This window comes from Engystomops pustulosus, chromosome 6 (genome assembly GCF_040894005.1).
Source record: "Engystomops pustulosus chromosome 6, aEngPut4.maternal, whole genome shotgun sequence".
Taxonomy (NCBI): domain Eukaryota; kingdom Metazoa; phylum Chordata; class Amphibia; order Anura; family Leptodactylidae; genus Engystomops; species Engystomops pustulosus.
The window spans coordinates 138,379,294-138,403,481 of record NC_092416.1 but is presented as its reverse complement, the minus strand read 5'-3'; the positions used below and the strand labels follow the sequence as shown (position 1 = coordinate 138,403,481).

Here is a 24,188-nt window from a genome sequence, read left to right as displayed (position 1 = left end):
CCTGCGTGGGGAACCTATGGCTGTAGTGCCCTGTACAGCTTTCATGTTCTCATTCTTTATTCAAATCTTTTGGAAACTAATTATTCAGCTCTGTAAGGAAGCTGTCTGTAAAAAGTGAAGTTTTAAGATTAATTTATCTCTCATCTGTGAATACAGGAAGGAGATTTACACAAAGTGCTTAAATAAGGAAGAAAGGCAGAGGAGAAAAAGGGCACAGGATCAGATTTCTTTAATAAAGTATATTACAAAGTTTACTGTTATTATCTGTACTATCTGTTACTCACTTTTTGTTGAAAGTTTAGTTACACTTTAAATCCTGTGAGTGAGAATTGCACCCCTTTAAAGGGCCATTATAGCTAATCTGACATTAGGACACACATCAGGGGTGCTGGGAATGATTGTAGGTATAGTCTACACCGAACCTTATTAGACTCTCAACCCCTCTTGTCCATCCATTCAACCATCACTATAAAATAGAATTATCCTTTGCCTCCTATTGAATGGAACATCAGCATCAATACCAGATGTAACCTGGACAAAATTTGTACTGTTTTGCCTCTTTAGGCTTTAATGGTTCTAACCATGTACCTTTCGACTCTTCCAAGCAGTGGAGGTCGCCCCTCTACTCTCTGCAGCGGTGCCCTCTCCAAACAGTCTCCCTCCAAGTCCCGGGGAGTTGAGGCAAGAGCCCCAGCCAGCGAGTGGTCCCGGAGTACCCATGGACACTTTGAGTCGAGAGCAGCAGCTTCAGCAGCAACTTCTTCTCCTGAAACAGCAGCAGCAGCTTCAGAAGCAACTACTTTTTGCCGAATTCCAAAAACAACATGAAAACCTGACAAGGCAGCATGAGGTTCAGATCCAAAAACACCTCAAGGTGGGACATTGTATTCTGCAAGTCACTGATTTCCTCCAGCATCTATGGCTCTCCCTCATCCGATTCATTAACATTGGTTTTACTGAGTTGTCCAGCAACTGCTGGTGTGAATGCGGCTATTGATGCCTTCCTCCAACCACAAACAATAAGCTTTTTCATCCTCTATTATATGTTGTTGCTGTTCTTCCTTGGTTCTTTTCTTGTTACTGTAGTGGTTATTCCTTTTTTTCCTTTTCTCCACAAAGACTGAATCTGTCCCAGTGACAGCACATGACGTCTAGTCTCTTCATTTCAGAGTCATATACTGATCATTAAACCAAAGTAGTCCTGTAATTCTTATTTACAGTTCTGGAAAGAGAACTTCAAGTCATGCACTTTGATATAAAAGTCTGGGAATCCTTACTTTTAGGAAGGTGACTAGAAGCTGATTGCCACCATCATCACATAGATGTAGGGAAATCTGGCAGTAAGGGTTTTTGTGCGGCGCCACCACAGGGCAAATTTAGCATTACATTAAGTAGTTCTTAAAAGACATCTACCACCAGGAACAGGAATTGTAAACCAAGCACAATGACATACTGGTGTGTGCCCCACCTGGAAGGAACAGCTTCTTATGCTGTTTTTATTTATTTTTATTCTTTTTACAAAAAAGGCTTAAAAATTATGCAAATAAGCCTGAGGGGCTCCAAGCTCTCTGGGTGTTAGTGGAATCTTGAGTATGCTCATTTGCATAATGTTAAAGCCATTTTTTCCTTAAAAACAAGGGTATAAGAAGCTTAAAAAGAGCAGTTCCTGCCAGAGGGGTCCTTTAAAGGAAATCTACCATCAGAATCAAACATGATAAACCACTTACTCATAGCTACAGGCACCGTGACTCTAGTAATCTTCTTAAATTTCTATCCATGGCCTCCTTCTGCCTGAAATCAACTTAAAAATTATGCTAAAGAGCCAGAGGAGCCCATCCATGCTGTAGCTTGATACACTGTGCAGGAGCACTCCCTCCCCTCTGCTCCCTCAGTTCTTCCCCCTATTTCTGCATGCTGTAACTTCACACAGTGGAAGTCTTCCTGCACAGTGTAACAGTCTGAGAAGCTCCATTTCTGGTAATGCTGCCCCCCTCCCCACAGAGCCCATCAGGCTAATTAGCAGAATTTTAAAAGGTGATTTTAGAAGGAAGGATGCCAAGGATAAATATAAAAAAAATTGTTTGTCTTCTTCCTATGATTTTTGGTTTGATAAAATATATATATAGATAAATATACAGTTATTGTAGTATTATTATAATCCTTTCTCCATCTATAATATCCTTATGCTCTGTTTTTTAACCGCAGCAACAGCAGGAGATCCTGGCAGCCAAGAGACAGCAAGAATTGGAACAGCAGAGGAAACGTGAGCGGCAAAGACAGGAGGAAGCCGAAAAACAGAGGCTCGAACAGCAACTCCTTATACTGAGGAACAAGGAGAAGAGTAAAGAAAGTAAGGGAGAGGCTGAGGTGGCAGAGAACTACAATCTATGTTTAGACTTCTCGTGTTGAGGTGGCATTTAACTGGTTGTGTCCTTCCAAGGTGCCATAGCCAGCACAGAGGTGAAGCTGAAGCTGCAGGAATTTCTGCTCAGCAAATCTAAGGAGATACCAGGGAGTGCAAACCATTCCATCCTACAGCACCCCAAATGTTGGTAAGTCCATAGGCATTCATTGCACTAGTTACCTTTGTACCCCTTCCCATTGTGGGTCTATGGGTCCTGGATCCAGGCTGTCCATACACGTGAAAAGGAGAAGCCTTAGAAGTATATATAATGTATAACCTTAATAAAAGGGTGATGGAGATGAGCAATCCATGGTTGCATCTCAGCACCTTTTTCCTTTTTCAGGGGAACTCACCATACCTCACTGGACCACAGTTCTCCGCCTCAAGCTGGCTCTCCAGCTACACCTCCCTCATACAAGATACCTCTTCTGGGAACCTGTGATGGCAGAGATGACTTTCCCCTCCGCAAGACTGGTAACTATTTAGTTCACGCCTAATCAGAAATTTAGTTTCATTACCCTTCTTATTTTATATTTTACCTGATATTGCTAGTTTATGGAAATACACTTGGAAAATATATCACCTCTTGTCAATAAGAATGCAGGCAGATGCACCTAAAGACCCCCATACATTCAAGGGGTTGTCGCAAGTTAGAATATAACATGGTGATCGGTGAGAGTACAACTGCTGGGACCGCCACTGATATTGAGAACGAGACCCCTTCAATCTGGAGAATGGGGGTCTAATTCTCACTAATGGATGGAGTGGCAGGATGAGCATGTGTCCTGCTACTCCATTCAATTTTACTTTTAAAACTTGCAACAAACCCTTTAAAAGAAAATTCATGCAAAACCTATCTTACATGTATGAGCGCCTCCCAATTCTCCCTCAACATATGATATTTGGAGAAGGAATAATTGAATGAACATCATGTACTGGGACTGAGCATGTATGTTTATTGTCCTACAGATAGCAGAGGTGTATGGATACCTTAAAGCAGTGGTTCTCAACCTGTGGGTCAGGACCCCAGCGGGGGTCGAACGACCAAAACCGGGGGTCGCCTAAAGCCATCGGAGCCGCAGTTTTACTGTGTTTTTACTGCGAGTTGCATGGTTTGGGGTCACCACAGCATGAGGAACTATATTGCGGGGTCACAGCATTAGAAAGGTTGAGAACCACTGCCTTAAAGGGTTTTCTCACTCATAACACGGTGGCCTACATTTACCAAAAGTAGTGCAGTATGTACTATGTGCAGTGTGCTTCACTAATGTGCAGAGTGCACCAGATTATTGAATACTGGGGCCCTGCCCTGCTCTGGAAGTGTACACCAACTTTTTTTTCCCCACTTTTAACACAATTCTGTCGAGTCACAGTAATAAATGTGGCACACAGTCCGAATCGGCACCGAAACACCCCTTTAGGCGCAGAATTTTGCAGCCACGACTCAATACTGGCACAAACACTTAAATACATGTGCAAGCAGTTTGCACACTCTTTTCTGTGCAAAGTCAGACAGAAAACTAGTACAAACACTTTAATAAATGTGGGCCAATGTCTGACTTTTTGAATAAGAACGCAAAGGGGTATTCTCATTAGAGCATTCACATTTAATTTAATTTAATTAATTTGCCATATATATACATTTCCTTAATTGAACGATATTTAAAAGACATGTACTTGTGTGAAGAGAATATGATCCCTTAGAAACTAACAACAGCTGCCCTTGGATATGACCACTGCACAAAGAAACAACTAGTTTTTACACATCAAATCTCCGGTAGTTATTCCATGTCCCACATCTGTCCTGTACAAATTATGCTGAATCACAGTGGTCGGGAGGAGCCTCAATAGCGCGTGTATGATCAACCGCTGCCAGAGTGTGGGAGAGGTTGTATCCAAGGACAACTACCTTGTTTCTAAGGGACAACATGGCTAGATTTTTGGGATATTATCTTCACACAGATATATATTTTTTTAATGACATGCAATTGAGGAAATGTATATATATGGCAGATTAATTAATTTAGACACAAATGAGTTGAATTCCCTGAAGTGGTGCAGACCACATCTCCATGCACATGGGGAAATCATGAACATCTGGTTTTCTTAACACTTAGGACCCTTTAGTTAGATCTCCCTACAACCCCCCAGACAAAAAGTTAATCATGGTAAGCAGTAAGAGGTACAGGACCTGTAAAATACAGTGATATTACCATTGGTCTGACTATAAGGGGTGCAGGGAATTCGGTTGCACCCATGCCAAATTGCTTATGACATTTTGTTTTCCCTCTGCAGCTTCTGAACCAAACTTGAAGGTCCGCTCACGTTTAAAGCAGAAGGTTGCAGAAAGGCGCAGCAGTCCTCTTCTTCGTAGGAAGGATGGAACCGTCATCAGTGCTTTCAAGAAAAGAGCAATTGAAATTCAGGGTATATATCAATCGTTATGATGTCAATTCTAACTCTTCCCCTGTTCTCCTTCATTCTCTCCATCTTACATTCAGAAATCACCATCATCTTTCATTCTAATTCTTTATTCATTTATGACCAATAATAGCCCCAAAATGCTCATTGCGTGTCTTTTTGTTCTCTTTGTAGTTTCCTCTGTATGTAATAGTGCCCCTGGATCCGGACCCAGCTCTCCAAACAGCTCAAATAGTGCCATCTGTGAGAATGGACTGACGGGGAGTGTGCCCAATATTCCTAGTGAGGTAAGAGGCAATGATGCAGTATATAGAAAAGGGGGGAAATGATGGGAGAGTAAGCGCTGCCACTCTCTTCATGTCTGCCCAGCGCTGTACCCCCCTTGCTTTACCCTGATAACCAAGGCTGTTATATCTCAGCACAATTCCATTATTCAGTACCTTCCTTCCATCTGTTGTGGCCTAGTGGATGATGATTGTATTTTAATCCATGCTTCTCTTTAGATGCTACCACAGCAGAGAGTTCTCACCCTGGAAGGAACAGGAGGGCCACTAGGTCTTTACACATCTCCATCACTACCCAATATCTGTCTACAGGGAAGCGCCAGCAACCTCACTGTAAGTACATGTCATGTAGAAGATGCACATCCCTATTAGATCTGAACAACATTTATTTTTAAGAACTTCTCTTGCACATGGATTACCATGGGATGGGGTTGGGGGTTAAGCTGCTCCAGGGGTCAGCAAACATGAAATTAAACATACCCAATTTCTACTTCTTTATGTGAGTTTGGCTGATAAATATATCCAATTTAGCTTCATCATTTAAAAGGGGCATTTTAATGATAGACATTAATGGTATAACTACATATGCAACTATACCTACTGTAATATCTACACTTCGCTCTAGAACAGAATGTCTACCAAGTGCACTTGGTGTTTTCAAAGCTTATATAGAATAAAGCATGGCCGTCTGTCTCCTATAGTGTGAGAGAGCCCTTTCTGGAGACTAGTACCCAGGGAAAGCCATAAACTCCGTCATAAAGAAACCCTTGTCTGTTGTTGGACAACACCTTTAAGAAAGGGACCCTGAGACATCATAAAATATGTGATGGAAAAAGAAACATCATAATATCATGGTTGCCTTACCTCTAGAAATGTTATTTTAGGGCCAGTTCACCCCTCAGGAGGGAGCAGAGCGCCAAAGCCTACGACCTGGTGGACCCTTCCTCAACACTAACTCGCTTTCCACGTTGGATGGAGGGGAGATAAGCCTGGGGGCCCCATCCCTCCTGCAGCATGTACTATTATTGGAACAAGCCAGGCAGCAGAGCGCCCTCATAACAGGTCATTAGCCTTTTCCTTACCTGTATCTCTATTTTTATCTGGTCTGTCTTTGGATTTTTTGTTATGATTACCTACAATCTTTTTACTTCTGCTTTAGTCCCACTACACGGTCAATCGCCTTTGGTAGGAGGAGAACGCGTGTCCACTTCCCTCCGGACAGTCACAAAAGGTCCACGACATCGGCCCCTAAGCCGCACTCAGTCCTCTCCTCTTCCACAAAGCCCGCAGGCCCTCCAACAACTGGTCCTTCAACACCAGCACTATCTTGACCAACAACAGCTCAGCAAAGTAAGTTGACCTGATTGGAGATTGACCTCCTTTTAAAGGGATTCTACAAACACCAACATCAGTTACAAGTAAAACCAACATCGTGCAAATTCCTTCTTTCTTTATATGCGGTATTCCAATAATAATGTAAAGCAGCAATGTTGGGTGGTATGGGCAGTGGAGAAAACGGGTGCACTCTATGAATTGCATTGATCTAATTTGCCTAAAAAAATAAACCTAATTTTCTCTGCGGGAAACAGGAATACATTGACATATGCAGTGATGGGGTAATCGTGGGATCATTTTAGGACTGTAGTCTCCCTTGAAATCCCTGTTGGGTCATCTGCTGATGAACATGTTTACAATTACTAGACTGTGGAAGGAATACGGCAGCCACCAACTCATCCTGAAGAAACAGAAGAAGAATTGACAGAACAAGATGGTGTTGAGAGGTGTCGTGCCATCTTCACCCTGGACGGAGGAACTGAAAGTGAAGAAACACAGGAAGAGGAGGAAGGAGTGGAGGATGATGAGGATGACCGTGAAGGACAGACCAATGGCTCAGAACATGCATTTAAAAAGGTAGGAATATTCTTCTAAGTGTAACCACCAGCCATGACGTCTTGTAGTGTGTTATACAAACAAGACTCCATTGCATTTCCTTGGCCAAGGCAAAAATATAATCTGGAGACTCCAATGGAACACAGCCATTACTGATCACATGGAACATTCCTTACGAGACACTGTCAGGGCCAAATTTCCTCTGCGTAATCCACAGACAAAGCAGGTAAAAGGTTAACTGGCTCAAGAAGACTCCCCCTTGGTCTGTTACAGAAGGTCCTTTAAAACTGTTTGCTGTGTATCTAATGGATTCTTCTTTTAATTGATTATGGAGAAGAGTTCTCAGTAGTTGCTTCTTTATATCCAAATTCCCAGGGGATATATTCCACGGATCTGTCCATGTGCTTTTTCTGCTATTGCAGGTCAGTTCCTTTGACATGGGGACTGAGATGTTATAAAATGTTTAGCTTCTTTACAAGTGTGATACAGTGCTGTTGTTAGAAAAATAGGATTACATTGTGACTCTTACATATCTTACCCTTGCACTGAGAAGGTACGTTGTGGCAGATTTGCAGAAGCTAACCTGCAGCCTTTATGCTCTGTGTGGACCAGTTGGGACCAATATTTGCTTGTCCCCCATATGTGCTACACTCGGCTAGGAATCTGAGCCATGCTTACTGTATGTGTGAACTGCAGGAAGATAAAGGCCTATGTTAAAGGGGCATTATGCATTAGTAACACTCTTGACCTCTTCTATTCACCTCTGAATTGTAAAACCTATACAGCAATTGCCTTCCCTATATTTTAGCTCTGTCCATTGTATAGGTCAGGGGTCTCAAACTCAATTTACCTGGGGGCCGTTGGAGGTAGATTCTGGGTAAGGCTGGGCCGCATCAAGTTTTCCACACAAAATGCGCTTACAAAATATCATTATTCAGATTCAAATGTCATGGCGTCTCCCAGTGCAAGGAAAGCCCCAAGCTGGGAGACGTGTTTTCTCTATGAACGCGTCCTGTGTACCGAGGGGTCCCAAGCTCCTACCGCACTGAGCCCAGTCAGGGACACTCCATTCCATAAAAACTCCTGTACAAAAATAATTTTTTTTATTTGCCGGCAGCCATCGCTGTGAAAGCACCCGCGATCGGTGCTAGCACTGATCGCGGGTGTTACCGGTAAGCAGTGGCGTAACTAGAGTCCTCTGGGCCCCAGGGCAAAATTCCCAACAGGGCCCCCCCCCCCAGTATGCATAAAAACATTGAACACCATCCACCAGTAGCAATAATCAATGTCCCCCCCCCACCACCAGAAGCCATAATCAATGTCCCGCCTCACCAGAAGCCATAATTAAAGTCCCCCCTCACCAGTAGCCATAATCAATGTCCCCCCCACCAGTAGCCATAATTAAAGTCCCCCCCAGCAGTAGCTATAATTAATGTCCCCCCTCCAGTAGCCATAATCAATGCCCCCCCTCCACCAGTAGCCATAATTAATGTTCCCCCCAGCAGTAGCCATAATTAATGTCCCCCCCTCCACCAGTAGCCATAATTAATGCCCACCCCAGCAGTAGCCATAATTAATGTCCCCCCTCACCAGTAGCCATAATTAATGTCCCCCCCAGCAGTAGCTATAATTAATGTCCCCCCTCACCAGTGGCCATAATTAATGTCCCCCCCACCGGTAGCTATAATTAATGTCCCCCCCTCCAGCAGTAGCCATAATTAATGTCCCCCCCACCAGTAGCCATAATTAATGTCCCCCCCAGCAGTAGCCATAATTAATGTCCCCCCCAGCAGTAGCTATAATTAATGTCCCCCCTCCAGTAGCCATAATTAATGTCCCCCCCAGCAGTAGCCATGATTAATGCCCCCCCCCTCCAGTAGCCATAATTAATATCCCCCCAGCAGTAGCCGTGATTAATGTCCCCCATAGGTAATATCCCCCCAAATTTCCTAACTTTCACCTATGCCCCCCCAAATAGAAACAGGGCCCCATATACTTAAGCAAGATAAAAAATAAAACTCTTACCTAGTTATCCGCTCCTCTTCGCGCTCTCTCTTCTGCAGATCGGCGCAGGCGACGGCTGATGACGCGTCTGCCAGGTCAGGTGCCGGGTCATGGACCTCAGCAGACCCGGCGCAGGCAGACGTGTCGGCGTCTATGGATGCGATGGGTGGGAACGGCCGCTGAGGTGGGTGGGACGGTGGGCGGATCGGGGGCCCGTTCTTATTTTGAATTGGGACAGCTCCGGGCCCTCCCTGATCCAGCGCACGGACCAGATACAGAACAGTCTCTGACTGACCATGGGCCCGGTCTCAGTCGCGACCCCTGCGACCGCGATCGGTACGCCACTGCCGGTAAGCCTTTGCTGCAATATGCAGCAAAGACTTACCGGCTGAGCCCTCTCCATGCAGCGCGACCAGGTGGGGGCTACAAAATATTGTCCCGCGGGCCGCAGTTGGCCCGCGGGCCGCGAGTTTGAGACCCCTGGTATAGGTTGTGGGACATCTGATCCGTTTGGGGTCTAGATGTAAGGTCAGCACCATCCTTAGTGGATAAGTTGCCATTTAAAATAAAACGTAAAAGTTCAGACAACTCTTTAGGCTGTTAAGGGGTCTGTATTAATGTAGATTGTCAGATTTGGAAATCTCATGCTTGTCCTGTTCTAATTTTATATTGGCACAGATTGTCCGAATTTCCCAAAGGTCTCCTCTTAAACATTGGTACATATAAGCCTCCCTGTCCGTTGTTCCTAAACGTCTGTGAATGTTTCCTGTAGAAAACATCTGTCTATTGGGAGATCAGTGGTGGTTTATGTGCATGAGCCTAGTGACTATTCTGCTGACAGCTACTGAATGAATGTAGCCGCCATAATACACAGATAAGCCTTTGTGAAGATTAGGTCTGTCTATGATACAGCTGATGAGAACAAAGGAATGAAGATCATTCAGATTATTGGAAGGTTCTGCAGTTGCAGGGCAGGAGGAGGAATGCTCTGCGGGAGGCGATAGGAGGCAGTGATGTTTGCAGTCTTTACGCTGTGTGTTTTGATGTAAGAGCACACAGTTCATTGATGAGGAGAGCGGAGAATGACTCATTCATTAATGACTCACCTACCCCCCCCCCCCCCCCACACTCCTGTGACTCAGACGCTTCTAACACCCCCCTTTGACCTGCTGTGAAAGGCAATGGGGGCTGCAGGTATGGGAAGGGAAGGAGGGGATTTATCACATAGAGCTTACAGCCAACACAGGATTTTTTTGTGAATGAAAATGCTGCAGAGGATATTATTCAGTCACATGGTGATGTGCATCACGGGCTGTAACCAAATGATGCAGGGAGACGAGCTGAGCTCTGCTGCATTGGATTATTTACACATCACTCATCTCGTTTATCTTCCCTTAAACCTGAACATAAAGGTACCCCAATATCCCACTATTTCCAGGGAGCATCCTTACTCTGCACATGTGAGTTGTGAGTTGGGATCTATCACTGGTGGTCAGGTGAATGAGATAGGACCTTCGGACCTCCTGTGGTCAGTGGTGGTTAGGAAGCTGAATGACACCGGGAAGCTTGTGCTCAACGTTGGTTAGTCTTCCATCATTCATCAGATCAGATAGCAAATTTTTGCTGGATTCTCATGCATGAGCCAGGACATTGAGATGTGAAGTGTTTCTGGAAAGGTCCTCACAATAGAAACCTTGTAGTCCATTAGGGTTCAGTTGGGGATTAATTTGGCAGGGTCCTCACATTAGAGGGCTGGTGGTCAGTGGGAGTTTATTTCAATATTATTTTAAGTAGCTGAGATATGAAGACCTTTGACGAGGACTTCACTTTGTAAACCTTGAGGCCCATGGGGGTTAGGAAACTGAGATATAGAGAATAATTTGGCAGTGTCCTCACACTAGAGAAATGAAGTTAATAATAATAATTATTATGTATAGCGCCATCATATACACATATAATATTACATTACAGAGTACAAACAGTCATATGGAACAATAGGAGTGAGAGCCCTGCTCACAAAAGCTTACAGTCTATGAGGATGAGGGGGTGACACAAGAGCTTACAGTCTATGAGGATGAGGGGGTCACATAAGAGCTTACAGTCTATGAGGATGAGGGGGTGACACAAGAGCTTACAGTCTATGAGGATGAGGGGGGAGCATTCCGATGCTCTTCAGCGCAGCAGCGCCACCTGGTGGACGGCGGAGGAACTACCTTAGTGAATCCCGGCCGGACCCGAATCCAGCGCAGAGAACGCGCCGCTGGATCGCGAATGGGCCGGGTAAGTAAATCTGCCCCAATGTGTTTATGTGTCCAGTGATGTCATGTGCATAGATGGCAGTTACACATGATTACTATGGTAACAGAGCAGAAAAGTCTGTTACTGTTACATCACTGGGAGCAGAGCATAAGAGGTGGGAGGAGTTACTGAGAACTAAAGTTTAATGGGACTTGTAGTTTCCAGTGGCGGCCATCTTGGTGATAACTTTAGAGAGGCCATAAAATGTTTTGAATCATGAAATCAAACTATTTAAGCTCCACTTTGCGACTAATGACATTGAGTTTTGTTACATTCATTTATTTATATTATCATGAGTTTTAAGTTGATGCTAACATTTGCGTTACAAAACACAATGTTAACACGTGTTTACTTTGGATTTTGTAAATGCAAATGTTAAGAACAATGTACTAAGGCAAATCTCCTGAGCTGTTGTATTGTGTTTCAATACGCCACATGTGAAGGCAGCGTTAGGGATTCTTTTTTTTCGGATCCATTTTTGAGCAGTGTGTATGGCCCTCTGTAGATTTGGTAAGAAAATCACTGATGACCACCAATACTTCAGTTTGTCACATACTTTGAGGCAGATTTATGAAATGGGTTTATGAAATATTCGTAAATGTTTTGTCAATCTCTTTTTTTATTACATACATTAAAACAGGTGTTGTAAAAATGCAAGATGTATCGTACTGCATGGGGCACTGAGATATGCGGGTGCATTTTTACTTTGTCTAATCTGCCCTATTATAGTTTAAAGGAAATGTACCATTTGTTTTAATGCATTATAAAGCAAACATACCTTGAGAATACTGTAGCTACACTGATGCAGAAACATATCTTGTTTAATTCTCAAGGTATGTTTGGTTCATAATGCATAAAAGCAAATGGTATATTTCCACCTACCATCTACATAGTAATATTTAGTACTTTGACGCTCACCTACCACCCAGCGAACTTTTTATACCAGATTAAACATTTAAATACCCTGCAAGCGTAGTACACAGAGCAAATATAGATATTAGTATAGATACTTAGGGGGGTCATTTATCTTATCTCTGTATGTTTTGGCTAGTGTTTGTTGGCTTCTTTGGTAATTTATCAATCTCACTTTTTCCTTGTGTTAATTTTTTTTTTCCAGATCTCTTTTTGAGACATTTGTTACAAATGTCTCAAAAGTGTCGCACAAATGTCTCCGGTCACTTCTTTCCATTTTCTAAGGTTTTCTTCATTTGCGACATTTAGCACATGTGGTATAGAAGATAAATATGTCTTACTGACCATATACAAATGTCTGGTGGACATTTCAAAATATCCCCAGAAAGGCGCAAAATTTGCAATGCGCCAAAGTCTCCAAAAGACATTAATAAAAGAAAAAAAAGATAAATGACCCCCATAGTGTCCGATCTATGTGTTTTTCGCTTAAGAATCCAATACATTGCTGAGTTTACAGACTCTATATCCACCTCTTTTCGGGTGGGAACTATCGGGTGTAACCTGTAGGCTAGAGGTATTGCCTTGATAAACAGTAAGAAGATATTTCGGCAGGCATGATATGCCTCTGTTAATTGGCTGATCTATTTTACTTGCATCATGAATGTGTTCTGACACTCTGGTTTTATGTGGCCTGATATATTGGTGCTGCTTTACGTTACATTGTAGGTAAATAAATGATATGACGACTGTTGAAATTAATCATAAATGAGATACTGAATGTCTGAAGGAGAGGATTTGGTTGATGTCATATATCTACATATAAAAAGTTCATACATCTTTATTTAAGTCCATATTGGAATATAGATTTCAATAAAGATATATGAACTTTTTATATATCATGTCATTTATTGTAGTTTTTCTACATTGAATGTCTTTTGATGTGTGGTCAATCATTTGGTCATGTGTTTACATTGTAATATATCTACATATATTGCATCTGCTACCCCCACATGGGTTCCCACCCTTAGTGGCCAACCATGTAGTAGTGCCCATCCGTTTTGTAAAATAGCAAAAGGTTTATTGTCCCCTGTGAGGATTGGTAGATACTTTTTCATGATCTCCACGACTTGATAATAGTCTTTGCTAAATGGGGTAGAGAAAAACACTGTTTTTTGGCCGTTGGGAGAGAGTTTCTGTATCTATATTTTGTGTTATTCGCTTTCTATTATACATGAGATATTTCCAAGTGAGTTTTTAAAAAAAAAAATAAGTGCATGTTCATGCAGCATCCCGGTCCGCAGTTGGGCTTTCCGATTCCGATATTGTCAAATATTCCTTATAGGAAGTTCTCTGTCTGCAGTACAGACGACCCCTAGTTACAGACAGACCTCTGGATGCTGGTAATTTACTGTACTTTAGTCCTAAGCTACAATGATCAGCTGTAACAGTTATTAAATGTGTCTGCAACTAAGATTTATTGTTAATCCAGGGTCTTATGACAACCCAACATTTTAAAAATCCAATCGTCACAGGGACCAAAAAAAATTTGTCTGAAGTTACAATGATAAAGTATACATTTCCGACTTACATACAAATTCAACTTAAGAACAAACCTACAGAACTTAACTTGTATGTAACCCTGGGACTACCTATTCATGGAAATTTGCTTTCTTCTTTGATTATCTTTTTCTTTTTGACAAATGTTTACTTTATTGTGCTATCAGATCAGCCATGTATGTGTTTCTTTCTTCACTAATCTATGACTGTGTACTATGACGCTAAGGTCTGATTTCCTCTGTGCTTGTGTATTTCTATCTACTAAATGAAGCATCACACTGACATGTTATTGAATTTGGAGTGGCGACCATCTGTCATTGGCTTCTACTAATCTGAGACTGTCTTGGTGTCACATACAGATGTTCCCAGATTCTCTGCCTCTGTATCAAGGTTCCCTTCCTCATTCAGCCCTGAGTCGCACACAGTCTTCTCCGGCAGCTCCACTGACCGCTATCAGTTCAGAACCACGGCGCAGAGTACTCAGCTCCACAGGTATTGCCAGTCCTCTCCTCTCCATTATCTGCACAAGGAAATGTTACAACAAAACAAGGTCTTGTACCCACATTATCCCCAGGCTCTTTGTTGGGGAACTGAAAAACATAATTACTGTTGTATTATCTGAACATGAGCTCAGTGTTTGCCTATCCAGTGTCTGATTGTTGAGGTTTTACCACTGGGACCTCAACCAGTTATGTGACCTCTTGTATGAATGGAGCTGTAAATAGCATAAGTGCACTGCTGCTCCATTCATCTCAATGGAAATTCTGAAGCAAAGCACAGTCTAGGGAAGTCCTATAGAGATAAATACACATGCACAACTTGTTTCTCCATTTATACGGGAAGACCCAAATTCATTATCACCTCTGCAGATACTGTGGTTGGGTTACAAGTCAAACACTTGGTTCAACTTGTTTCCCTTCTCTATCTGGGTATTGAAATTCATTTGGTTTATTTTCCTCCACAGGTTTAGTCTACGACACACTGATGCTGAAACACCAGTGCACTTGTGGGGACACCAACAACCACCCAGAGCATGCTGGGAGAATACAGAGTATCTGGTCCCGTCTACAGGAGACCGGTCTACTAAACAAATGCCAGGTGATTTACATGGAAGTTAAAGTTGGGAAGATGATATGTGAATGGATGGGTATGACATAATTATCACACAAAGGGGTGTACGAGTAATTTCGATAGCTCAGAGTGTGCATATGGTGAGACATGTCATGTTGTCTGCACAGCAGGTGTGTAAATATGAGCATTTGGATATATATCTTAGGGGCAATCATTGGGGTGCAATACACTAAGAGTGACATGATGTCCCTCTCACAGCGCGTGCGGGGCAGGAAGGCCACGCTGGACGAGATTCAGACGGTACATACAGAGCACCACACCCTCCTGTACGGGACCAGCCCTCAAAGCCGCCACAAACTGGAGAGCAAGAACCTGCTGGGTGAGGGGCTGAAGAGAGAGGACCTGCCGCTTGCTGGGAATTCAGATGGAGGACTAAAATTTAGAGCTGGGTTCAAAAGTCTTATTTATGGGAGGGTAAAACTAAGGGGGTGGGTGGCATGTTGCAGTAAAAGGGTCTGTTAACCCTAAACATTAAAAATTGGGGAGAAGGGACATAGATGGCCGATACACTAGAGCACCAAAAGTGTCTCTGTCTACATAAATATATACATAAATGTTGGTATAGTCATGCATAGAACATAGTGATGGATAGTCACATGACCTAATTCTTCTGTTTGTAACCTCAATCTCTCCAACTTTTATTTCCATTCCTTCTTTAGGACCACTTTCCCAGAAGATGTATGCAGTGCTCCCCTGCGGTGGCATTGGTGTAAGTTCTGGCACATGTATGTTTTTGTCCATTTAGTAACTTCACAGCCGCTATTATATCACCCATCCCTCCACCATACACCCCTCCAGTGCCCTCTATTTCATTTATTATCTCTTCAACAACAGGTGGATAGTGACACCGTATGGAATGAGCTCCATTCTCCTGCAGCGGTCAGAACGGCCGTAGGATCTCTACTTGAGCTGACATTTAAAGTAGCATCTGGAGAACTAAAGGTTAGCCATGTTATGGTATTGGAGTAAGAGCATCAAGTTATGTTTAAGACCATTAAAAACCCATTCTTTGTGATCCTACAGAATGGATTTGCAGTAATCCGTCCACCAGGGCACCATGCAGAAGAGTCTGTTGCCATGTAAGTATCATTGGGGGGGTGGGTCGTATAGAGATAGGGGCCGCTTTGGTTTAGCAGAATTTAGCCATAACATTTTAACACTGACCTTAAAACAATTACCATTAGTTCTCATCTTGATAAAATCATGAGGATTATTGGGAGACCTGTAGTCTGAAGATTACTTTTTTTTTTAAGAAAAGCCACTTAATAATGCTCCCCTCTTTTTACCATTTAGGGGTTTTTGCTTTTTCAACTCTGTAGCCATTGCTGCCAAGATTCTCCGTCAAAAGATGAACGTGGGTAGGATCCTTATAGTGGACTGGGTGAGTTTCCAGGATTCTAACAATACAGTTATCCATTTTTATGAAGGAGGGAAGTCTATTCTGATTACACTGTACTATTACCCCTCCATAGGACATCCACCATGGCAATGGCACCCAGCAAGCCTTTTACAGTGACCCCAATGTCCTATATGTGTCTCTCCACCGTTATGATGATGGGAACTTTTTTCCTGGCAGTGGCTCTCCAGAGGAGGTAGGCTGCGTTGACCTGTGATTACATGTGATGATGGCATAGGTCGACAGTGACACAGACTTATTGTGGGGTCCTCAAGTGTTGGTTGACCGGAGGAAGGGGACAGGAGCTTGGGATTGAGGTCAGACCTTGGGTCATCATTCTCTGGATACTGTTTGCTGCTTTGTTCCTCACCACAGTGAATAGGGGTTATAAGATGTTGAACCCCCAAGTGTCTTGTGTATGGTCTCACAGCCCACAGATGGTTCTCATCCTTTCTTTCCTTAGCTGTGGCTCTGTGAGCTGTGGTAGGGAGACTCCTGTGGTAGAGCTTTTGCTCTTGCAGCTTATGTCAGAGCTGCATGTTGTCTGATATAAGACTTTCTACAGGAACTCCCTCATAGGTGAACACTACAGATTCATGGTACCAAATAGATGTGTGGATAATGTTTCTGTATCCTTACAGGTTGGTGCCGGTTGTGGAGTTGGATTTAATGTGAACATCGCATGGACAGGGGGAGTGGATCCACCTGTAGGGGATGCGGAGTACCTGGCTGCTTTTAGGTACTGTACTATTCTAGTGAAATGTATTTTTGTTCCCTTTTTTTATTCAATGAGAGGTGGATTGGCACTCTTTGGTTTGGTAACCATCCAAGTGTATTTTTTATTGCCATTCCATTTAAAAAGGAGTAGAGCACATGATATTTCAATGCAGAAGACCACCTTTTCACCCATGTAACAGTGTGGTGTCCCAGTGGTGCATGTTCTTTCTATCACCTAACATTTGTTATCTTGCCCACAGGTTGGTGGTCATGCCCATAGCCCAGGAATTTGCACCAGACCTTGTCCTAGTCTCAGCTGGTTTTGATGCAGTGGAGGGGCACCAGAGCCCACTTGGAGGCTACTCAGTTACAGCAAAATGTAAGCATGATTGTCAAACATATAAGAACATTCACAATCACAAAATGTAGCTCTTTATTTTCATTAAAACACATTGTAGATTCAAAAAGTCCTTTTTTAGTCACTTTGGCTTTTTAAGGACTCAAGCAACATCTATTGTTGTGTTTATGCCTTGTAGGAATAAAGGATAGGTTTTAGAAAATATCTTCTTTCTTGAAAGAATTGATCTTTGTAGATTTTGAGGTATTGTTGGAATACATCAAAGTAATACTGAAAATCATATACTATCACATAACTGTCCTCCTTATTTATGGTGGGCAGTAGTTGTGATTGCCACCTTTACAACATGTATAGCACTGGAGGCCTATCTAACTCACATCTGCAGGTCCTGATCATTGAAATTTAAGCTGAATTATACAGGATTGTAGTGGTTATCCTTCACTTTTACTTCACCTATTTCTTTAATCCATCAATCATGTTATTTGCAAATCAAAAATGTACATTATATCAGAAGTTAGACCTTAATACTAGTTTTACCATTCTTGTTACCAAAACTTTAATTCGTAAAGAAACAATAATATGAAGTAATTCCATTGTCTAAATGTTTATTAGATTGAACACAAAGCTCCAGATTAGGTTACCTGGAGCAGGATTTGTGCTGGTTACAGACAGGCAGTTTGTATGGTCCTCCACAATGGGCCACTTGACTAATAAGAAAACAACTGTCTATGTAGACATTGTATGTATTGAATGTGGTTGACATTCCATAACTGGCCCGATCACTGATGAATTCTAGGAAATTAGGTACCAACTTAAAAAAATGCAGTTTTTGTTGCAACTAATTTTACCACTGGTCACCCCAGGTCAGTGATGATGAACCTTTAAAGGAAACCTACCACTTTAAAATGACCCCTCTGACCCACAAATACCTTAAGCTAGCTCAGGATGAGCTGATGCCGGACCATATTTTCAATTAAACCAGAAACCGCTGTATTTGTAGAAACATTATTTTCTTGTGGTAGTAAAATCTCTCTTCGGCGCTTCTATAAGCGTCATACAGCGCGCACCCCGGACCCTGCTCCGCGATCACGCTGTCGTCAGCGCCGCTCCCGTCACTAATTTTGCTGTGCCCGAGAGCCGGTGACGTCACCGAGCTCTCGGGCACACTAGCGCATGCGCACCACCTCCTCCTGGCGCGTCGCGGCCGGATCCCATTGCATGGGCGAAGTATAGCGGCGAGCATAGTGGAGGTGGTCTTCTCGGTCTTCTCTCCGAAGCCTCACGATACTACGAGGCTTCGGGACTTCGCCCATGCGCAATGGGATCCGGCCGCGACGCGCCAGGAGGAGGTGGTGCGCATGCGCTAGTGTGCCCGAGAGCTCGGTGACGTCACCGGCTCTCGGGCACAGCAAAATTCGTGACGGGAGCGGCGCTGACGACAGCGTGATCGCGGAGCAGGGTCCGGGGTGCGCGCTGTATGACGCTTATAGAAGCGCCGAAGAGAGATTTTACTACCACAAGAAAATAATGTTTCTACAAATACAGCGGTTTCTGGTTTAATTGAAAATATGGTCCGGCATCAGCTCATCCTGAGCTAGCTTAAGGTATTTGTGGGTCAGAGGGGTCATTTTAAAGTGGTAGGTTTCCTTTAAGAGACCAAGTGCCCAAAACTACAACAAAATCCCATTTATTTATCATAAAATGCCAAAGTGGCAATTTAAGAAGTAACTTATTGCTCCCTGCTCTGTTATAGCTTTCAATCGTTTTGGCGTCCTGAGGACACCAATACAGTAGAAAAGAGGAGGAGAAATTTAGAACAATATTGTAGCTTCCAGCCAGGGTCCCCTGCATTTGAAGAACTGCAGGGCCCAGAGAAGAGCTCCAATAATAATCCAGCTCTGTCCACAATTTCTCACTCCTCCTGCAGTCCCAGCAAGGATGTGTCGCCTAAAAATGGCACTGAGCACGGCGCATTGCAGAATGAGGCCTGAAATCCTGTCTGTGCTGGGGTGACGGGTACCTACAGAAAGGGCTCTGAGTGCCACCTCTGCCACCTGTGCCATAGGTTCACAACCACTGCCCTAGTTAAATGCCTAGTGGCTAGTAGGGTCCTTGTAGAATCTGCAATTAAGCAGAACTGGACCTGCCCAGGATAATATTCGATGTACTGTGCAACCATAATATGATAGTCTCTTCTGCACTATATCAATGCCTCCGTTTTGTCTTTGTCCCGCTTAGGTTTTGGACACCTCACCACACAGCTGATGACTCTGGCGGGAGGTAGAGTTGTCATGGCCTTAGAAGGAGGACATGACTTGACTGCCATCTGTGATGCATCTGAGGCTTGTGTGTCAGCACTTGTAGGCATGGAGGTGAGAGGGGGATGGGAGAGAGAAAGTCATTGAGAAATGGTGATGGGATCCTTACCTTACTATTATGTTCCTGCTCCACAGCCCACACCATTTGATGACAGTGTCCTGCGGCAGAGACCCAGCACCAATGCAGTGACCACTCTAGAGAGAGTCATCACTATCCAGAGTGAGTTTGGGTACCTTAGGGATGAGATATGGTCTTCACTGTGGTAGGGGTGCAAAAAACCAACAAGCTTTCTTTATTCCCCATAGGCAAGCACTGGAGCTCCTTAAAAAACATTGCTCTAGGTCACTCCTTCTTGGAAGCACAACGAGGTGAAGTGGAGGAGGCAGAAACCGTCAGCGCGATGGCATCATTATCCGTAGATACAGAGCAAAGCAATACAGACTGTATCTCCAGGTAATAGTGAGAGTAATATATGGCATGTTACTTACCAGACCATTTCATTCTAATTGGTCAGATGTTAAAGGGATAGAACAAAGGGTGCTTTCTCCCTAAAACAGTACCACAGCTGTCCATCAGCTATGTTAAAGTGAATTGAGTGGAGACAATGGGGCACATTTACTTACGGCTATTCACTAAGATTGTGCACCTGAAATTATAAATATGTCGCTTCCCCGCTCAGGACCCACAGAGTTCACCATCTTTTTAGTGGCGCATTTAAAACATAGGGCTTGCGATACCGCAAATCAGTCGGACTGTCCAATGGCACGCCCCCTAATTTGTGTCGCATGGAAGCCAGCGCAGCTGCACCACAAAAGGGTCACATGCGCCACAATCCTAGCGCACACACTTCTTAAATACTGTGCCGGCCGTTTTAACATTGAAGAATGGGCACAGTTCGAAAAAAGTACGGCGCAGAGCCCTTAGTAAATGTGCCCCATTGTACCACAGTGTTTTCCTATAGAAAACATAAAAAAAGCAGAGAAATTTTTGTAATTCTGTACAATCCTTTTAAGATTCAGCTCATGACTACACTTACCTTACAAATACTAAAAAAATGCAATGAGGCAGCAATATAAAGGTTATCTTTATTCACCCATGGCAAAACAAGGTGCACCTTATATTGCCCTGGGTGAATAAAGGTCACCTTTATACTTACTGGAGTGCTGCATCATTGCATTTTTTTGGATATCTGACCTTACAAACCAGTGGATCGGGTTTGTTGGAGGCGTGCACCCACCATTGGACTTGATCCATTACACTCGCTGTGCTGCTCCTGCTACACGGACTGTTTGCTACCTTACAAAAACTAATACCTCCTCTGTGTTCTTTCAGACCATTGGAAGAGCCCATGGAGGATGAGCCAGCGGCCTAACCCCCCATTCTGGGGACTCCACACACCACAATCCTTTTTTTTATTTTCTTTTCTTAGTTTTTGTTATGGTGATCGGTTTATTTTTTCTATTAAAACCAAGAAACAGTCAAAAAAAAAAAAGAAAGAAAAAAAAAAAATCAAAAATACAAGAAAATTCAATGGGTCAGATGTCATGTGTCCCAGCAGGCAAGACTAGCACACCCACCCTTCCTATCCTCGGGACCCGTCACTTTTAGCTTACACGCCATGCTGAGTCTGGGCTCCCGTTAACACTAAACGCTACTGCCAACGTCTCATTGATCTGTGCCTCGTACATCACCAATGCACGCATAAGGTCCCTGTTATTGTGCCACAACTCTCAGAGTGTACCCATCACCTATCCAGGCAGCCATCTTCATGATCCAATCCAACCTGACAGAGGACTAGGAACCAAGGAAGAGAAATAAACTGGTGACTTTACTATGGGAATAGACAATATATGCACTTTATTTCGCTCCAATTCAATTCTCACATCTATTGTGACCTACAGAAATCCCTCCTCCTAATCACAAACAATCTATTTCTCAGACTTCTCACCATTTTGGAGAATATCCTTACTTTTGTTTTATTACTATAGATTTGTAGCCGGCTCAGGGTTTGAAGATATTGCTGCTTAAACACAGGTATTTCTATTTTTTATGTAAAGATAGAAAAATAAGTTCACGGACACTACACCAGTGATAAAATATGGGCGCATTTTAGGCATTTTGTAAAAATCCAGGGCTGACAGTACCTGGCTTGTTTCTCGAGCAGTTACATTTCAGCTTTCATATTCTGACCAGCACATAGAAGATGTAAGCTGCAATCTGATTGGTTGCTCTTGGCAATGGCTTCAATAGTAAAACAGCTTGTATAAAGAATGGCCATTTTGTGTGGCAGTGTCCATCCATGACATGGCTTTTGGCTTGAGATATCGTGAGATGACTGGTGCCACTCCAAAAAGTTTTTTTTTCTGGTCAGCTCAAGCCAACAGCCAAGATAAGAAAGGACACATACTATGTCATACTATGGGGAGATTTATCATCACGTTTCTGAGGTAAAACTGTTCTAGTTGCCCATGGAAACCAATCAGAGATCAGTTTTAATTTTATAAACACCTGTGGGAAAATGAAAGCTGAGCTCTGATTGGTTGCGATGGGCAACTAGAACAGTTATTTTCTAAGAGACTTCTGATAAATCTCCCCCATAGTTTGGGTATAAGGAATTGCTATGTGTTGTATAACTCATATACTGACTTGTAGTGCATGGAATCTGTTGGATCTGTTCACATAGGTGCCATGACTGTAGTCTAACACTAACCAATCCTGATAGATCCCATTCGCTAATAATGGGCTTAGTCAGAGGGTTTCTTTTTGGGTATCTGGGCTCAAACAATGACCCAAATATCCCAGAACCCCTGCAAGAAACCTCAAGTGGATGTGGATGAGTATTCTGTTGTATATACTCTGGTGCTAGGTTCTGTTTTATCAAGTTTATGTACTTTATGTCAAAATACAGTGTGGTCTACAGTACAGGATCTAAAGGAACCCAGAAGAGGTCAACGGGAGCCATCATGGTGTCTTTGACTCCTGGTAAAACTTTCATGGCACTACTGTTAATAGAACCAATTACTCATTTTTTAGGGATCTTTGTAGATCATTGAGTTCCATTGCACTTGTCAGGTCAGTGGATGAAAATATCCAAAAAATTATCCAAAACCACATTTCTAACTGCTTACCTGTGTTTATGGAGTATATTTTGGAAACATATTAATATGGTTGTTCCACATAAAAAAGACCGAACTGTTGGGATGCTCTATCAATTTGGACTTGCACTTATTTCAGAATGAACTGCACTTATTTGGGAGTTGAGCTGTTCTCCATTAGACGGAGGATTGGAGACATCTTACGTTCTAGCATTGTGGACTCTTTTATGGTGTGACACTTTGATACTGTCAGACTTGTGCCTGCTCATGCATATGTCTGACCTCTTCTGTAGGTATAGCAGGGTCTTTGACTTTTTCAATGGGCCCAGGGGTCCTGATACATGACCAGGCATGATTCTTATACGGTTCTGTAACTGGTCTGAACATTAGCTCCCCAAATTGCAGGTCATCTACAGACTAAACGTAGACAAGTTTAAGGCGTTGTTTCTAGTTAGTCGGCAGTCCTGGAGAGCTGTATGCCATACTTCACCATTTATCAGAAGGTGTCAGATTTCGAGAACCACCACTTATAATCATCAACCTCCCCCCTCAAAAATAGCAGGGCAAATTGTCTAAAATGGACAATCCCTTCAACTGAAAATAATGCCAGTCCCTACAGGACATCGGCATAATGCTTATGTGCGTGTGTATATGTGCATCTTACCCATTTACCATGTAATTGTCCTGGGGGTTCACAAAGTAATGGTGTATTTGCGTTTTTGTGTTAGTGTGAACATATGCACACAGCTCATACAGCTAGAGATCCGAGAGGCTTATCCTGCCAAGGACCAAATTGTACCAATTGCATCTATTGAAGGGTTTAACTTTTGTAATCTTTGAGATATTTATTGCTTTTCTCTGTAGTTTCACCTTCCCCTCCCTCCCTGCCCAGTTCATATATTATGTTAATAATGAAACTCTTTGACTGCTATGCAAGTCGGCCACCCATGATACACTATGATGGAACCTTCAGGTGCAGAAAATTTGGAAGACCTGGGGGATGCAAGGCTCTGCTTAGACTTTTGGGGCTTGCATTGAAAGGCTTCACACTACACACTTGTATGGGCATCCAGGTTTATATTTAATATGTTGAGATCTATTTGTTCTACAGCAATTTCCTTGGATGGGAACACTACTGATTCCATACATTTATACAGGGTAGATCCAGCACTACTTATTCTAACGTGGACTGGACTCTGTGTCAGTGACTACCTTATCGGTGCGGGTTGTTACAGTATATCCTGTCTCTTATAGGAATAAATTGCAGCTTTATTACTTGCAGCTCTAGTTTAGGTCTCCACCACTCTACATGACAGGACTCCCCAAGATATTGAGCAATAAAGTTGCTATTTATGTGCCATTCTGTTTATAGAGACACCAAACAACCTGTAACCATACAGAG

At 43.0% G+C, this 24,188-nt stretch overlaps 1 protein-coding gene across 10 annotated transcripts in view; it reads left to right on the top strand.

The window, feature by feature from the left end:
- The window catches only part of HDAC5 (histone deacetylase 5), a 64,646-nt gene extending 40,907 nt beyond the window's left edge, over positions 1-23,739 (top strand). For 5 of the 10 annotated variants that reach the window (XM_072111300.1, XM_072111298.1, XM_072111302.1 and 2 more), the window contains 24 exons: positions 606-874; positions 2,206-2,350; positions 2,441-2,552; positions 2,748-2,878; positions 4,700-4,831; positions 5,000-5,112; positions 5,329-5,442; positions 5,994-6,171; positions 6,269-6,459; positions 6,811-7,020; positions 14,130-14,262; positions 14,735-14,868; positions 15,100-15,220; positions 15,561-15,610; positions 15,736-15,843; positions 15,925-15,980; positions 16,195-16,282; positions 16,374-16,493; positions 16,939-17,036; positions 17,275-17,393; positions 19,611-19,744; positions 19,826-19,910; positions 19,997-20,144; positions 21,024-23,739. In XM_072111300.1, the coding sequence (XP_071967401.1) occupies positions 606-874; positions 2,206-2,350; positions 2,441-2,552; positions 2,748-2,878; positions 4,700-4,831; positions 5,000-5,112; positions 5,329-5,442; positions 5,994-6,171; positions 6,269-6,459; positions 6,811-7,020; positions 14,130-14,262; positions 14,735-14,868; positions 15,100-15,220; positions 15,561-15,610; positions 15,736-15,843; positions 15,925-15,980; positions 16,195-16,282; positions 16,374-16,493; positions 16,939-17,036; positions 17,275-17,393; positions 19,611-19,744; positions 19,826-19,910; positions 19,997-20,144; positions 21,024-21,063 (3,029 nt within the window). In that variant the 3' untranslated portion in view covers positions 21,064-23,739. Of the gene's footprint in view, positions 1-216; positions 238-605; positions 875-2,205; positions 2,351-2,440; positions 2,553-2,747; positions 2,879-4,699; positions 4,832-4,999; positions 5,113-5,328; positions 5,443-5,993; positions 6,172-6,268; positions 6,460-6,810; positions 7,021-14,129; positions 14,263-14,734; positions 14,869-15,099; positions 15,221-15,560; positions 15,611-15,735; positions 15,844-15,924; positions 15,981-16,194; positions 16,283-16,373; positions 16,494-16,938; positions 17,037-17,274; positions 17,394-19,610; positions 19,745-19,825; positions 19,911-19,996; positions 20,145-21,023 lie in introns of those variants that run through there. The other 5 variants (XM_072111301.1, XM_072111303.1, XM_072111305.1 and 2 more) reach the window with 2 other exon arrangements.
- The last annotated feature ends 449 nt before the right edge of the window (positions 23,740-24,188 follow it).